At 49.5% G+C, this 18,289-nt stretch overlaps 1 protein-coding gene across 2 annotated transcripts in view; it reads left to right on the plus strand.

Annotated features, from left to right (window-relative positions):
* The window catches only part of plat (plasminogen activator, tissue), a 62,795-nt gene that overhangs the window by 9,002 nt on the left and 35,504 nt on the right, over positions 1-18,289 (plus strand). Inside the window, exons 2-3 of one of the 2 annotated variants that reach the window (XM_068001388.1) lie at positions 13,649-13,744; positions 15,365-15,422. In XM_068001388.1, the coding sequence (XP_067857489.1) occupies positions 13,679-13,744; positions 15,365-15,422 (124 nt within the window). In that variant the 5' untranslated portion in view covers positions 13,649-13,678. The remainder of the gene's footprint in view (positions 1-13,648; positions 13,745-15,364; positions 15,423-18,289) is intronic. The other variant, XM_068001389.1, reaches the window with a different exon arrangement.

The following is an 18,289-nucleotide window of genomic DNA, read 5'->3' on the forward strand; positions in this document are numbered from 1 at the left end:
GGAGAGGGTGCAGAGGAGATTCACCAGGATGTTACCAGGGCTGGAGCGCTTCAGCTATGAAGAGAGACTGGGAAGATTGGGTTTGTTTTCCTTGGAGCAGAGGAGGCTGAGGGGGGACATGATTGAGGTGTACAAAATTATGAGGGGCACAGATAGGATGGATACTAAGGAGCTTTTTCCCTTCTTTGAGGGTTCTATAACAAGGGGACATAGATTCAAGGTAAAAGGCGGGAGGTTTAGAGGGGATTTGAGAAAGAACTTTTTCACCCAGAGGGTGGTTGGAGTCTGGAACTCACTGTCTGAAAGGGTTGTGGAGGCAGGAACCCTCACAACATTCAAGAAGCATTTGGATGAGCACTTGAAATGCCATAGCATACAAGGCTACGGACCAAATGCTGGAATATGGGATTAGATTAGACTGGGCTTGATGGCCGGCGTGGACACGATGGGCCGAAGGGCCTCTATCCGTGCTGTATAACTCTATGACTCTATGACTCTAACCTCTGTCACTTTTCTTCATGCAGTAATTCTGCAGTAGGGCACATAAACCACACAGCCCGGCTTACTAGCTCTGCACCAGATCCCTATCACAGGCCAGCAGGTCACTCACAGTATCGGCTGTCAGCCATGGCTTGGTGAGTAGCACTCTCGCCTCTGGGTCAGAAGGTCATGGGCTCGAGTCCCACTCCAGAGACTCGAGCATAAGATCAAGGCTGACACTCCCAGTGCAGCACCGAGGGAGCGTTACACTATCGGAGCTGCTGCCTCTTGGATGAGACTTTAAACCGAGGCCCTATCTGCCCTCTCGGGTGGGTATAAAAGATCCCATGATCTATCTGGAAGAAGAGCAGGGGAGTTCTCCCTGGTGTCCTGGCCAATATTTATCCCTCAACTAAAACAGATAATCTGGTCATTTGTCTCATTGCTGTTTGTGGGATCTTGCTGTGCGCAAATTGGCTGCTGCATTTCCTACATTACAACAGTGATTACACTTCAAAAAAGTACTTCATTGGCTGTGAAAGAATCTATAGCCCCCCTCTCAAAACAGCTTGCAGTAATTGGATTGTGAGTGTGATAAGAGAGCCTGCAATAAGTAGTAGTTTGAGTCTCTGATCACCGAGTGTTGCAAAAGGGAAATCACAGCCTTTAAACTCAGCTGGGCCTCACACACGAGGGTTTACGGTACTCCAAGAGCAAGCAATTAAAATTTAGAGACCAAAAAATAAAGATAAACAATTGCGATGAAGTGGAAGGAAACATCGAAACCACATGGCTCCCAACACAGAGCCTCCCCCTCAGACAGCAAGAGGCCCCCAGCAGACCAGCACCACAGTCTGGACATGGTCCCAGAGGGGAGCAACAGTAATGTGGGCTGCAGCTGTCTGAAATCACCTCCCTGATCCCAGAGAGTGAACAGACAGCATCCTCTGAACATCCATGACAGAACTCAGAGTCCCCTCTGGTCAGAGTGTGTGTCAGTGCCAAATTCACTCAGTACTCACACACTCCCGGGACAGGTACAGGGTTAGATACAGAGTAAAGCTCCCTCTACACTGTCCCATCAAACACTCCCAGGGTCAGGGACAGCACGGGTTAGAAACAGAGTAAAGCTCCCTCTACACTGTCCCATCAAACACTCCCAGGGCAGGTACAGCACGGGTTAGAAACAGAGTAAAGCTCCCTCTACACTGTCCCATCAAACACTCCCAGGGCAGGTACAGGATTAGATACAGAGTAAAGCTCCCTCTACACTGTCCCATCAAACACTCCCGGGACAGGTACAGGGTTAGATACAGAGTAAAGCTCCCTCTACACTGTCCCATCAAACACTCCCAGGGCAGGTACAGTACGGGTTAGATACAGAGTAAAGCTCCCTCTACACTGTCCCATCAAACACTCCCAGGGCAGGTACAGTACGGGTCAGGTACAGAGTAAAGCTCCCTCTACACTGTCCCATCAAACACTCCCAGGGCAGGTACAGCACGGGTCAGGTACAGAGTAAAGCTCCCTCTACACTGTCCCATCAAACACTCCCAGGGCAGGTACAGGGTTAGATACAGAGTAAAGCTCCCTCCACACTGTCCCATCAAACACTCCCAGGGCAGGTACAGTACAGGTTAGATACAGAGTAAAGCTCCCTCTACACTGTCCCATCAAACACTCCCAGGGCAGGTACAGGGTTAGATACAGAGTAAAGCTCCCTCTACACTGTCCCATCAAACACTCCCAGGGCAGGTACAGGGTTAGATACAGAGTAAAGCTCCCTCTACACTGTCCCATCAAACACTCCCAGGGGCAGGTACGGGATTAGATACAGAGTAAAGCTCCCTCTACACTGTCCCATCAAACACTCCCGGGACAGGTACAGGGTTAGATACAGAGTAAAGCTCCCTCTACACTGTCCCATCAAACACTCCCAGGGCAGGTACAGGATTAGATACAGAGTAAAGCTCCCTCTACACTGTCCCATCAAACACTCCCGGGACAGGTACAGGGTTAGATACAGAGTAAAGCTCCCTCTACACTGTCCCATCAAACACTCCCAGGGCAGGTACAGTACGGGTTAGATACAGAGTAAAGCTCCCTCCACACTGTCCCATCAAACACTCCCAGGGCAGGTACAGGATTAGATACAGAGTAAAGCTCCCTCTACACTGTCCCATCAAACACTCCCGGGACAGGTACAGGGTTAGATACAGAGTAAAGCTCCCTCTACACTGTCCCATCAAACACTCCCAGGGCAGGTACAGGATTAGATACAGAGTAAAGCTCCCTCTACACTGTCCCATCAAACACTCCCGGGACAGGTACAGGGTTAGATACAGAGTAAAGCTCCCTCTACACTGTCCCATCAAACACTCCCGGGACAGGTACAGGGTTAGATACAGAGTAAAGCTCCCTCTACACTGTCCCATCAAACACTCCCAGGGCAGGTGCAGTACGGGTTAGATACAGAGTAAAGCTCCCTCTACTCTGTCCCATCAAACACTCCCAGGGGCAGGTACGGGATTAGATACAGAGTAAAGCTCCCTCTACACTGTCCCATCAAACACTCCCAGGGTCAGGTACAGGGTTAGATACAGAGTAAAGCTCCCTCTACACTGTCCCATCAAACACTCCCAGGGTCAGGTACAGGGTTAGATACAGAGTAAAGCTCCCTCTACACTGTCCCATCAAACACTCCCAGGGGCAGGTACGGGATTAGATACAGAGTAAAGCTCCCTCTACACTGTCCCATCAAACACTCCCAGGGGCAGGTACAGGGTTAGATACAGAGTAAAGCTCCCTCTACACTGTCCCATCAAACACTCCCAGGGCAGGTACAGGGTTAGATACAGAGTAAAGCTCCCTCGACACTGTCCCATCAAACACTCCCGGGACAGGTACAGGGTTAGATACAGAGTAAAGCTCCCTCGACACTGTCCCATCAAACACTCCCGGGACAGGTACAGGGTTAGATACAGAGTAAAGCTCCCTCTACACTGTCCCACCCTCAGATGAGATCGGTGATGCTGCACTGTGCCAGTTTCCCACATCAGCCAATAGCTTTGAGCGAGATGGATAATTTAATGCTTTGTTAGCGTCAGTTTTGTTCTGAAAGCCCAGACTGACTGGGAACTGTCGAAAGATCAGACTCGTAATGAGGTAAACTTCCCCATTGTAAAGATCAGACTCGTAATGAGGTAAAGTTCCCCATTGTAAAGATCAGACTCGTAATGAGGTAAACTTCCCCATTGTAAAGATCAGACTCGTAATGAGGTAAACTTCCCCTTTGTAAAGATCAGGCTCGCAATGAGGTAAACTCCCCCATTGTAAAGATCAGGCACGCAATGAGGTAAACTCCCATAGAAACATAGAAAATAGGAGCAAGAGTAGGCCATTCGGACCTTCGGGCCTGCTCCGCCATTCAAAATGATCATGGCTGATCGTCTAACTCAGTACCCTGTTCCTGCTTTTTCCCCATTTCCCTTGATCCCTTTAGCATTAAGAAATATATCTATCTCCTTCTTGAATACATCTAATGACTTGGCCTCCACTGCCTTCTGTGGTAGAGAATTCCACAGGTTCACCACCCTCTGAGTGAAGAAATTTCTCCTCATCTCAGTTCTAAATGTCATACCCCGTATCCTGAGACTGTGACCCCTGGTTCTGGACTCCCCAGCCATCGGGAACATCCTCCCTGCATCTAGTCTGTCTAGTCCTGTTAGAATTTTATATGTTTCGATGAGATCACCTCTCATTCTTCTAAACTCTAGTGAATATAGGCCTAGTCGATCCAATCTCTCCTCATACGTCAGTCCTGCCATCCCAGGAATCAGTCTGGTAAACCTTCATTGCACTCCCTCCATGGCAAGGACGTCCTTCCTCAGATAAGGAGACCAAAACTGCACACAATACTCCAGATGTGGTCTCACCAAGGCCCTGTATAACTGCAGTAAGACATCCCTGCTCCTGTACTCAAATCCTCTTGCAATGAAGGCCAACATACCATTCGCCTTCCTAACTGCTTGCTGCACCTGAATGCTCGCTTTCAGCGACTGGTGTACAAGGACACCCAGGTCTCGTTGCACCTCCCCTTTTCCCAATCCATCACCATTCAGATAATAATCTGCCTTTCTGTTTTTACAACCAAAGTGGATAACCTCACATTTATCCATGTTATACTGCATCTGCCATGTTCTTGCCCACTCACCCAACTTGTCTAAATCACATTGGAGCCTCTTTGCATCCTCCTCACAGCTCACATTCCACCCCAGCTTTGTGTCGTCTGCAAACTTGGAAATGTTACATTTAGTTCCCTCATCCAAATCATTGATATGTATTGTGAATAGCTGGGGCCCAAGCACTGATCCCTGCGGTACCCCACTAGTCACTGCCTGCCACCTGGAAAAAGACCCGTTTATTCCGACTCTCTGATTCCTGTCTGTCAACCAATTCTCAATCCATGCCAGTATATTCCCCCCAATCCCATGTGCTTTAATTTTGCACACTAACCTCTTGTGTGGGACCTTATCAAAAGCCTTCTGAAAATCCAAGTACACCACATCCACTGGTTCTCCCCTATCTATTCTACTAGTTACATCCTCAAAAAACTCCAGTAGATTTGTTAAGCATGATTTCCCTTTCATAAACCCATGCTGACTTTGTCCAATCCCGTAAATTCCTTCCAAGTGTTCTGTTATCACATCTTTTATAATAGTCTCTAGCATTTTCCCCACTACTGATGTTAGGCTAACTGGTCTGTAATTCCCTGTTTTTTCTCTCCCTCCTTTTTTAAATAGTGGGGTTACATTTGCCACCCTCCAATCTGTCGGAACTGTTCCAGAGTCTATAGAATTTTGGAAGATGATCACCAATGCATCCACTATTTCCAGGGCCACTTCCTTTAGTACTCTGGGATGTGGATTATCAGGCCCTGGGGATTTGTCAGCCTTTAGCCCCATTAATTTCCCAAGCACTTTTTTTTACTAATACTGGTTTCCTTCATTTCCTCCCTCTCACTAGACCCTTGGTTCCCTAACATTTCTGGGAGGTTATTTGTGTCCTCCTTTGTGAGGACAGAACCAAAGTATGTGTTTAATTGTTCTGCCATTTCTTTGTTCCCCATTATAATTTCCCCCATTTCTGACTGTAAGGGACCTACATTTGTCTTCACTAATCTTTTTCTCTTGCCATATTTATAGAAGCTTTTACAGTCAGTTTTTATGTTCCCTGCTAGTTTACTCTCATACTCTCTTTTTCCCCTCTTAATCAATCTCTTTGTCCTCCTTTGCTGAATTCTGAACTGCTCCCAATCCTCAGGCTTGTCGCTTTTTCTGGCAATTTTATATGCCTCCTCTTTGGATCTAATAATATCCCTAATTTCTTTTGTAAGCCACAGTTGAGCCACATTTCCTGTTTCATTTTTGCGCCAGACTGGAATGAATAATTGTTGTAATTCCTGCATACGTTCTTTAAATATTAGCCATTGCCTATCCACCGTCATCCCTTTTAGTAAAGTTCCCCGATCTATCATCGCCAACTCACACCTCATACTTTCGTAATTTCCTTTATTTAGATTCAGGATCCTACTTTCAGATTCAACTACTTCACTCTCCATCTTAATGAGGAATTCTCTCATGTTATGGTCGCTCTTCCCTAAGGGACCCGCACAACAAGATTGTTAATTAATCCTTTCTCATTGCACAATACCCAGTCCAGGATCGCCTGTTCTCTAGTTGGTTCCTCAACGTATTGGTCCAGAAAACCATCACATACACACTCCAGGAATTCCTCCCCCACAGTATTATTGCTCATTTGGTTTGACCAATCTATGTGTAGATTAAAGTCACCCATGATTATAGTTGTACCCTTCTTGCATGCGTCTCTAATTTCCTGTTTAATGCCCTCCCCGACATCTCCACTACTGTTTGGGGGCCTGTAGACAACCCCCACCAACGTTTTCTACCCCTTGGTGTTTCTTAGCTCCACCCATACAGATTCCACATTGTGATTTTCCGAGCCAATATCCTTCCTCACTATTGCATTGATTTCCTCCTTTACTAACAACGCTACCCCACCTCCTTTCCCTTTTTTCCTGTCCTTCCTAAATATTGAATACCCCTGGATGTTCAGTTCCCATCCTTGGTCACCCTGCAGCCATGTCTCCATAATCGCAACTATATCACAACCGTTAATATCTATCTGCGCTGTTAATTCATCTACCTTATTGTGAATGCTCCGCGCATTAAGACACAATGCCTTTAGACTTGTCTTTTTAAGATTGCTAGTCATCTTAGTTTTATTTTGCACTATGGCCCTATTTGTTTTTCGCCCTTGTTTTCTCTGCCTTCCACTATTGCTTCTTCCCTTTCTGTCTTTTGTTTCTGTCCTTGTTTCCCCCTCCTCTGTCTCCCTGCTCAGGTTCCCATTGTAAAGATCAGGCTCGTAATGAGGTAAACTCCCCCATTGTAATGATCAGGCTCGCAATGGGGTAAACTCCCCCACTGTAAAGATCAGGCTCGCAATGGGGTAAACTCCCCCATTGTAAAGATCAGGCTCGCAATGGGGTAAACTCCCCCATTGTTAAGATCAGGCTCGCAATGGGGTAAACATCCCCATTGTAAAGATCAGGCTCGCAATGAGGTAAACTCCCCCACTGTAAAGATCAGGCTCGCAATGAGGTAAACTCCCCCATTGTAAAGATCAGGCTCGCAATGAGGTAAACTCCCCCATTGTAAAGATCAGGCTCGCAATGAGGTAAACTCCCCCATTGTAAAGATCAGTCTCGTAATGGGGTAAACTCCCCCATTGTAAAGATCAGGCTCGTAATGAGGTAAACTCCCCCATTGTAAAGATCAGGCTCGTAATGAGGTAAACTCCCCCATTGTAAAGATCAGGCTCGCAATGGGGTAAACTCCCCCATTGTAAAGATCAGGCTCGTAATGAGGTAAACTCCCCCATTGTAAAGATCAGGCTCGTAATGAGGTAAACTCCCCCATTGTAAAGATCAGGCTCGCAATGGGGTAAACTCCCCCACTGTAAAGATCAGGCTCGCAATGAGGTAAACTCCCCCATTGTAAAGATCAGGCTCGTAATGGGGTAAACTCCCCCACTGTAAAGATCAGGCTCGCAATGGGTTAAACTCCCCCATTGTAAAGATCAGGCTCGCAATGGGGTAAACTCCCCCATTGTAAAGATCAGGCTCGTAATGGGGTAAACTCCCCCACTGTAAAGATCAGGCTCACAATGGGTTAAACTCCCCCATTGTAAAGATCAGGCTCGCAATGGGGTAAACTCCCCCATTGTGAAGATCAGGCTCGTAATGGGGTAAACTCCCCCACTGTAAAGATCAGGCTCGTAATGAGGTAAACTCCCCCACTGTAAAGATCAGGCTCGCAATGAGGTAAATTCCCCCATTGTAAAGATCAGGCTCGCAATGAGGTAAACTCCCCCATTGTAAAGATCAGGCTCGTAATGGGGTAAACTCCCCCATTGTAAAGATCAGGCTCGTAATGGGGTAAACTCCCCCATTGTAAAGATCAGGCTCTCAATGAGGTAAACTCCCCCATTGTAAAGATCAGGCTCGTAATGGGGTAAACTCCCCCATTGTAAAGATCAGGCTCGCAATGAGGTAAACTCCCCCATTGTAAAGATCAGTCTCGTAATGGGGTAAACTCCCCCATTGTAAAGATCAGGCTCGTAATGAGGTAAACTCCCCCATTGTAAAGATCAGGCTCGCAATGAGGTAAACTCCCCCATTGTAAAGATCAGGCTCGTAATGAGGTAAACTCCCCCATTGTAAAGATCAGGCTCGCAATGAGGTAAACTCCCCCACTGTAAAGATCAGGCTCGCAATGGGTTAAACTCCCCCATTGTAAAGATCAGGCTCGCAATGGGGTAAACTCCCCCATTGTAAAGATCAGGCTCGTAATGGGGTAAACTCCCCCACTGTAAAGATCAGGCTCACAATGGGTTAAACTCCCCCATTGTAAAGATCAGGCTCGCAATGGGGTAAACTCCCCCATTGTGAAGATCAGGCTCGTAATGGGGTAAACTCCCCCACTGTAAAGATCAGGCTCGTAATGAGGTAAACTCCCCCACTGTAAAGATCAGGCTCGCAATGAGGTAAATTCCCCCATTGTAAAGATCAGGCTCGCAATGAGGTAAACTCCCCCATTGTAAAGATCAGGCTCGTAATGGGGTAAACTCCCCCATTGTAAAGATCAGGCTCGTAATGGGGTAAACTCCCCCATTGTAAAGATCAGGCTCTCAATGAGGTAAACTCCCCCATTGTAAAGATCAGGCTCGTAATGGGGTAAACTCCCCCATTGTAAAGATCAGGCTCGCAATGAGGTAAACTCCCCCATTGTAAAGATCAGTCTCGTAATGGGGTAAACTCCCCCATTGTAAAGATCAGGCTCGTAATGAGGTAAACTCCCCCATTGTAAAGATCAGGCTCGCAATGAGGTAAACTCCCCCATTGTAAAGATCAGGCTCGTAATGAGGTAAACTCCCCCATTGTAAAGATCAGGCTCGTAATGAGGTAAACTCCCCCATTGTAAAGATCAGGCTCGTAATGAGGTAAACTCCCCCATTGTAAAGATCAGGCTCGCAATGAGGTAAACTCCCCCACTGTAAAGATCAGGCTCGCAATGAGGTAAACTCCCCCATTGTAAAGATCAGGCTCGTAATGAGGTAAACTCCCCCATTGTAAAGATCAGGCTCGCAATGGGGTAAACTCCCCCATTGTAAAGATCAGGCTCGCAATGGGGTAAACTCCCCCATTGTAAAGATCAGGCTCGTAATGAGGTAAACTCCCCCATTGTAAAGATCAGGCTCGTAATGGGGTAAACTCCCCCATTGTAAAGATCAGGCTCTCAATGAGGTAAACTCCCCCATTGTAAAGATCAGGCTCGCAATGAGGTAAACTCCCCCATTGTAAAGATCAGTCTCGTAATGGGGTAATCTCCCCCATTGTAAAGATCAGGCTCGTAATGGGGTAAACTCCCCCATTGTAAAGATCAGGCTCGCAATGAGGTAAACTCCCCCATTGTAAAGATCAGTCTCGTAATGAGGTAATCTCCCCCACTGTAAAGATCAGGCTCGCAATGGGTTAAACTCCCCCATTGTAAAGATCAGGCTCGCAATGGGGTAAACTCCCCCATTGTAAAGATCAGGCTCGTAATGGGGTAAACTCCCCCACTGTAAAGATCAGGCTCACAATGGGTTAAACTCCCCCATTGTAAAGATCAGGCTCGCAATGGGGTAAACTCCCCCATTGTGAAGATCAGGCTCGTAATGGCGTAAACTCCCCCATTGTGAAGATCAGGCTCGTAATGGGGTAAACTCCCCCACTGTAAAGATCAGGCTCGTAATGAGGTAAACTCCCCCACTGTAAAGATCAGGCTCGCAATGAGGTAAACTCCCCCATTGTAAAGATCAGGCTCGTAATGAGGTAAACTCCCCCACTGTAAAGATCAGGCTCGCAATGAGGTAAACTCCCCCATTGTAAAGATCAGGCTCTCAATGAGGTAAACTCCCCCACTGTAAAGATCAGTCTCGTAATGGGGTAAACTCCCCCATTGTAAAGATCAGGCTCGTAATGGGGTAAACTCCCCCATTGTAAAGATCAGGCTCGTAATGAGGTAAACTCCCCCATTGTAAAGATCAGGCTCGTAATGAGGTAAACTCCCCCATTGTAAAGATCAGGCTCGCAATGAGGTAAACTCCCCCACTGTAAAGATCAGGCTCGCAATGAGGTAAACTCCCCCATTGTAAAGATCAGGCTCGTAATGAGGTAAACTCCCCCATTGTAAAGATCAGGCTCGCAATGGGGTAAACTCCCCCATTGTAAAGATCAGGCTCGCAATGGGGTAAACTCCCCCATTGTAAAGATCAGGCTCGTAATGAGGTAAACTCCCCCACTGTAAAGATCAGGCTCGCAATGAGGTAAACTCCCCCATTGTAAAGATCAGGCTCGTAATGGGGTAATCTCCTCCACTGTAAAGATCAGGCTCGCAATGGGTTAAACTCCCCCATTGTAAAGATCAGGCTCGCAATGGGGTAAACTCCCCCATTGTAAAGATCAGGCTCGTAATGGGGTAAACTCCCCCACTGTAAAGATCAGGCTCACAATGGGTTAAACTCCCCCATTGTAAAGATCAGGCTCGCAATGGGGTAAACTCCCCCATTGTGAAGATCAGGCTCGTAATGGGGTAAACTCCCCCATTGTAAAGGTCAGGCTCGTAATGGGGTAAACTCCCCCACTGTAAAGATCAGGCTCGTAATGAGGTAAACTCCCCCACTGTAAAGATCAGGCTCGCAATCAGGTAAACTCCCCCATTGTAAAGATCAGGCTCGCAATGAGGTAAACTCCCCCATTGTAAAGATCAGGCTCGTAATGGGGTAAACTCCCCCATTGAAAAGATTAGGCTCGTAATGAGGTAAACTCCCCCACTGTAAAGATCAGGCTCGCAATGAGGTAAACTCCCCCATTGTAAAGATCAGGCTCTCAATGAGGTAAACTCCCCCACTGTAAAGATCAGTCTCGTAATGGGGTAAACTCCCCCATTGTAAAGATCAGGCTCGTAATGGGGTAAACTCCCCCATTGTAAAGATCAGGCTCTCAATGAGGTAAACTCCCCCATTGTAAAGATCAGGCTCGTAATGGGGTAAACTCCCCCATTGTAAAGATCAGGCTCGCAATGAGGTAAACTCCCCCACTGTAAAGATCAGGCTCGCAATGAGGTAAACTCCCCCACTGTAAAGATCAGGCTCGTAATGAGGTAAACTCCCCCACTGTAAAGATCAGGCTCGTAATGGGGTAAACTCCCCCACTGTAAAGATCAGGCTCGTAATGGGGTAAACTCCCCCATTGTAAAGATCAGGCTCGTAATGGGGTAAACTCCCCCACTGTAAAGATCAGGCTCGCAATGAGGTAAACTCCCCCATTGTAAAGATCAGGCTCGTAATGAGGTAAACTCCCCCATTGTAAAGATCAGGCTCGCAATGGGGTAAACTCCCCCATTGTAAAGATCAGGCTCGCAATGGGGTAAACTCCCCCATTGTAAAGATCAGGCTCGTAATGAGGTAAACTCCCCCACTGTAAAGATCAGGCTCGCAATGAGGTAAACTCCCCCATTGTAAAGATCAGGCTCGTAATGGGGTAAACTCCCCCACTGTAAAGATCAGGCTCGTAATGAGGTAAACTCCCCCACTGTAAAGATCAGGCTCGCAATGAGGTAAACTCCCCCATTGTAAAGATCAGGCTCGCAATGAGGTAAACTCCCCCATTGTAAAGATCAGGCTCGTAATGGGGTAAACTCCCCCATTGTAAAGATCAGGCTCGTAATGAGGTAAACTCCCCCACTGTAAAGATCAGGCTCGCAATGAGGTAAACTCCCCTGTTGTAAAGATCAGGCTCTCAATGAGGTAAACTCCCCCACTGTAAAGATCAGTCTCGTAATGGGGTAAACTCCCCCATTGTAAAGATCAGGCTCGTAATGGGGTAAACTCCCCCATTGTAAAGATCAGGCTCGTAATGGGGTAAACTCCCCCATTGTAAAGATCAGGCTCTCAATGAGGTAAACTCCCCCATTGTAAAGATCAGGCTCGTAATGGGGTAAACTCCCCCATTGTAAAGATCAGGCTCGCAATGAGGTAAACTCCCCCACTGTAAAGATCAGGCTCGCAATGAGGTAAACTCCCCCATTGTAAAGATCAGGCTCGTAATGAGGTAAACTCCCCCATTGTAAAGATCAGGCTCGCAATGGGGTAAACTCCCCCATTGTAAAGATCAGGCTCGCAATGGGGTAAACTCCCCCATTGTAAAGATCAGGCTCGTAATGAGGTAAACTCCCCCACTGTAAAGATCAGGCTCGCAATGAGGTAAACTCCCCCATTGTAAAGATCAGGCTCGTAATGGGGTAAACTCCCCCACTGTAAAGATCAGGCTCGTAATGAGGTAAACTCCCCCACTGTAAAGATCAGGCTCGCAATGAGGTAAACTCCCCCATTGTAAAGATCAGGCTCGCAATGAGGTAAACTCCCCCATTGTAAAGATCAGGCTCGTAATGGGGTAAACTCCCCCATTGTAAAGATCAGGCTCGTAATGAGGTAAACTCCCCCACTGTAAAGATCAGGCTCGCAATGAGGTAAACTCCCCTGTTGTAAAGATCAGGCTCTCAATGAGGTAAACTCCCCCACTGTAAAGATCAGTCTCGTAATGGGGTAAACTCCCCCATTGTAAAGATCAGTCTCGTAATGGGGTAAACTCCCCCATTGTAAAGATCAGGCTCGTAATGGGGTAAACTCCCCCATTGTAAAGATCAGGCTCTCAATGAGGTAAACTCCCCCATTGTAAAGATCAGGCTCGTAATGGGGTAAACTCCCCCATTGTAAAGATCAGGCTCGCAATGAGGTAAACTCCCCCACTGTAAAGATCAGGCTCGCAATGAGGTAAACTCCCCCACTGTAAAGATCAGGCTCGTAATGAGGTAAACTCCCCCACTGTAAAGATCAGGCTCGTAATGGGGTAAACTCCCCCACTGTAAAGATCAGGCTCGTAATGGGGTAAACTCCCCCATTGTAAAGATCAGGCTCGTAATGGGGTAAACTCCCCCACTGTAAAGATCAGGCTCGTAATGGGGTAAACTCCCCCATTGTAAAGATCAGGCTCGTAATGGGGTAAACTCCCCCACTGTAAAGATCAGGCTCGTAATGGGGTAAACTCCCCCATTGTAAAGATCAGGCTCGTAATGGGGTAAACTCCCCCATTGTAAAGATCAGGCTCGTAATGGGGTAAACTCCCCCATTGTAAAGATCAGGCTCGTAATGGGGTAAACTCCCCCACTGTAAAGATCAGGCTCGTAATGGGGTAAACTCCCCCATTGTAAAGATCAGGCTCGTAATGGGGTAAACTCCCCCACTGTAAAGGAATACTCCCCAGGTGTCAAGGACTGGCCACTCAGCCCCTGAAGATTGGTCGTATTGCCATCAGACGCTGTATTGACAGGTCGTGCTGGGCCCTGCAATGCAGCCTGTGGTTCTGTGTCACAACAGGAAGGCCTGAGACACAGAGTATGAGGAGCACACCTCAAACTGGCCAACAACCCCTGGCCAGCCGCAAATATTCAAAATGGTTTCATGGAATGTTTTTGTTTTGCAGCAGACGATTTGAGGAACAAGATAAAGGAAGATGATGAAAGTGTTGGGGATTCCCACTGCTGTTACTCTGCTCCTCACACTCGCTGTGGCATCGGAGGTAAGGCACTCGCTGGCTCAGGGCAGCTGCTATTCCAACCCCTTCATTCTCGGCCTCCTTCCCATCTTTCTATCTCTCCTGTTTCTCTCTTTTCTTTCACTGTCTCTTGTTGACTCTCACTCCCTCTCACTCCCTCTCTCTCCCTCCCTCCCTTTGTACAGTGATTGGGCACAGTGTTGGTACTGGACTATCTGCTCCTTGTCGCTCTGGGTGGGTGGGTCTGTCTGTCTGTCTGTCTGTCTCTGCACTGTGTTGGTACTGGACTATCTGCTCCTTGTCGCTCTGGGTGGGTGGGTCTGTCTGTCTGTCTGTCTCTGCACAGTGTTGGTACTGGACTATCTGCTCCTTGTCGCTCTGGGTCTCTGACCTTCCCTGTGACTCACAAGGAGGAAAATGGGAATGGGGAAACTGTGGGCAGTTTACACGTTGTCCGTTTTATTTCTCATGTAACAGACGGAAGGGCCGGTGACAGGGCAGGTGGAAGGTCTGCACTCAGACCCTTGTACGGGGTGAGGTACTGAGTGAACAGACAGGGGTCCCACACATTATCTCAGCACAAGGGGCTCTCTTTAAACAAACACTCAGTTTATTTCTGTAAACTTATGATCCTGAAGCCAGCTGGAAGAGCGAAGTGTAACTGGGCAGCAGAGGCTCTGGTCCGTATACAGGGCTGGTGAGAATGTGGACTGATGTCTGTTCTCTGTCACATCTCACAGACACTGTTCTGTATCATTAGACCACAAGAGATAGGAGCAGGAGTTGGCCATTCGGCCCCTCGAGCCTGCTCCGCCATTCAATGAGATCATGGCTGATCTGATTTTTAGCTCAACTCCACTTTCCCGCCCTTTCCCCATATCCTTTGACTCCCTCGCTGATCAAAAATGTGTCTAACTCAGCCTTGAATGTATTCAATGACTCAGCCTCCACAGCTTCATGGGATAAAGAATTCCAAAGATTCACGACCCTCTGGGAGAAGAAATTCCTCCTCATTTCCGTCTTAAACAGGTGACCCCTTATTCTGAGACTATGCCCCCGAGTTTTAGATTCCCCCATGAGGGGTAACATCCTCTCAGCATCTACCCTATCGAGTCCCCTCAGAATCTTGTATGTTTCAATAAGATCTCCTCTCATTCTTCTAAACTCCAATGAGTACAGACCCAACCTGTTCAATCTTTCCTCATAAGACAACCCTTCCATACCCGGAATCAACCGAGTGAACCTTCTCCTTATCAGCACCTCAGACTGAGGGCTGGTCACTGTCCAAATCAATTGTTTGAAGACAGAGACACAGCGATAGAGCCATCCCTTGCGGGGGCAAGAGTTGCAGTAAACTTGGACTGACCCTCTGCAATCTCCCCCCTTCCCAGCAAATAGATGGAGGGGTGTCTCAACCAATGGCTGTCTGTTCCACTTGTACATCACAGATCTGGAATGCGCTGCCTGACAGGGCGGTGGGAGCAGATTCAATGGTAACTTTCAAAAGGGAATTGGATAAATACTGGGAAAGGGTAGGGGAGTGGGACTAATTGGATAGCTCTTTCACAGAGCCGGCACAGCCACGATGGGCTGAATGGCCTCCTCCTGTGCTGTATCATTCGATGATTTACTTTTCTGTTTCAGCCACAGCACTTGCGATTTAAAAGAGGGACGAGATCATTCAACTACTATTCGTCTCGAGGTGAGTTGCTCTCTGTACCAATCCCCAGTGCTGGTACAGAATGGCCTCCAACACGTCTGTGCGTGTGTGTCTCTGTGCGTGTGTGTCTCTGTGCGTGTGTGTCTCTGTGCGTGTGGTGTGTCTCTGTGCGTGCGGTGTGTCTCTGTGCGTGCGGTGTGTCTCTGTGCGTGCGGTGTGTCTCTGTGCGTGCGGTGTGTCTCTGTGCGTGCGGTGTGTCTCTGTGCGTGCGGTGTGTCTCTGTGCGTGCGGTGTGTCTCTGTGCGTGCGGTGTGTCTCTGTGCGTGCGGTGTGTCTCTGTGCGTGCGGTGTGTCTCTGTGCGTGCGGTGTGTCTCTGTGCGTGCGGTGTGTCTCTGTGCGTGCGGTGTGTCTCTGTGCGTGCGGTGTGTCTCTGTGCGTGCGGTGTGTCTCTGTGCGTGCGGTGTGTCTCTGTGCGTGCGTGTGTCTCTGTGCGTGCGTGTGTCTCTGTGCGTGCGTCTGTCTCTGTGCGTGCGTCTGTCTCTGTGCGTGCGTCTGTCTCTGTGCGTGCGTCTGTCTCTGTGCGTGCGTCTGTCTCTGTGCGTGCGTCTGTCTCTGTGCGTGCGTCTGTCTCTGTGCGTGCGTCTGTCTCTGTGCGTGCGTCTGTCTCTGTGCGTGCGTCTGTCTGTCTGTCTGTCTGTGTGATTCTGTCTGGTTCCTTTGTCCCCACTCACGGATTGTTGATGTCTTGTGTGTGTGTTGTGTTTTGTGCCTCAGCTGTCTCACACAGGCTCAGTCACCAGCTGAGCCTCACTGATAACAGGATCTGAAGCCCACACCTGTTGTCTCCTCGTCCTCAGGGCATCCCCCAACAGTCATGTCCCTTACTGCCGAGTGCTGTTCGCGGTCGTTAACCAATTCACTCCTAGATTACGCTGCAAGGGTACAGCAAGAGTACAACCAATCCCACACCCAATCAGATAACACAGTGACTATCCAGCCCTCCCTCCCCACAACCTTGCACTGCAGCTGAATCTGCTGTAGTCCAGACCGTCCTTGGTTAATCAAAAGGGCTGTGTGTTTACATACCGTCTGATCAAAGTTCCAAAAGCACCGAATTACTTTCAACTGTGCTGACTGTGGTACAGGCAAAACCTGGGAGCCATTTTGCACACAGCAAGTTCCACAACCAGCAATGATTGGAGGATCAGTCACTGGGAGGGAATGTTGGTCAGGACAGATGGGGAGCTCAGTCCTTTTCAACAAGTGCCAGGTGTCTCATCTACCAGCATTACTTTCTCTTCCCACCAGAAGACAGTGCAGTCCCACAAACCCGTGTACTCCCTCAGTACTGACCCTCCGACAGTGCAGCACTCCCTCAGTACTGACCCTCCGACAGTGCAGCGCTCCCTCAGTACTGACCCTCCGACAGTGCAGCACTCCCTCAGTACTGACCCTCCGACAGTGCAGCACTCCCTCAGTACTGACCCTCCGACAGTGCAGCACTCCCTCAGTACTGACCCTCCGACAGTGCAGCGCTCCCTCACTACTGACCCTCCGACAGTGCAGCACTCCCTCAGTACTGACCCTCCGACAGTGCGGCGCTCCCTCAGTACTGACCCTCCGACAGTGCAGCACTCCCTCAGTACTGACCCTCCGACAGTGCAGCGCTCCCTCACTACTGACCCTCCGACAGTGCAGCACTCCCTCAGTACCGACCCTCCGACAGTGCGGCACTCCCTCAGTACCGACCCTCCGACAGTGCGGCACTCCCCCAGTACTGACCCTCCGACAGTGCAGCACTCCCTCAGTACTGACCCTCCGACAGTGCGGCACTCCCTCAGTACTGACCCTCCGACAGTGCGGCGCTCCCTCAGTACTGCCCCTCCGACAGTGCGGCGCTCCCTCAGTACTGACCCTCCGACAGTGCGGCGCTCCCTCAGTACTGCCCCTCCGACAGTGCGGCGCTCCCTCAGTACTGACCCTCCGACAGTGCGGCGCTCCCTCAGTACTGACCCTCCGACAGTGCGGCGCTCCCTCAGTTCTGCACTGGGAGTGTCAGTCTGGATTATATATTCAAAGTCTCTGGAGTGGGACTTGAACCCACGACCTCCTGACTCCGAGATGAGAGTGCAATCACTGAGTCCCGGCTCACACTCGATATCTTTGTTTTACACACAGTGAAACATGAAAAACCCCTCGACTTGGTGCCAAATCAAATGATTTGATGGTTTAGAATCTCCTGATGGTCACACCCTCGCTCGCACCCCCACTCGCACCCCCACTTGCACCCTCACACCCTCACTCCCCCTCTCACACCCTCACTCCCCCTCTCACACCCCCACTTGCACCCTCACACCCTCACTCCCCCTCTCACACCCTCACTCCCCCTCTCACACCCTCACTCCCCCTCTCACACCCTCACTCCCCCTCTCACACCCTCACTCCCCCTCTCACACCCCCACTTGCACCCTCACACCCTCACTCCCCCTCTCACACCCTCACTCCCCCTCTCACACCCCCACTTGCACCCTCACACCCTCACTCCCCCTCTCACACCCTCACTCCCCCTCTCACACCCACCCACTCCCCCTCGCACACCCACCCACTGCCCCTCTCACACCCTCACTCCCCCTCTCACACCCACCCACTCCCCCTCGCACACCCACCCACTGCCCCTCGCACACCCACCCACTCCCCCTCGCACACCCACCCACTCCCCCTCGCACACCCACCCACTCCCCCTCGCACACCCACCCACTGCCCCTCGCACACCCACCCACTGCCCCTCGCACACCCACCCACTGCCCCTCGCACACCCACCCACTGCCCCTCGCACACCCACCCACTGCCCCTCGCACACCCACCCACTGCCCCTCGCACACCCACCCACTGCCCCTCGCACACCCAC

The sequence above is a fragment of the Heptranchias perlo genome, chromosome 20 (genome assembly GCF_035084215.1).
Source record: "Heptranchias perlo isolate sHepPer1 chromosome 20, sHepPer1.hap1, whole genome shotgun sequence".
NCBI classification, from domain to species: Eukaryota; Metazoa; Chordata; class Chondrichthyes; order Hexanchiformes; family Hexanchidae; genus Heptranchias; species Heptranchias perlo.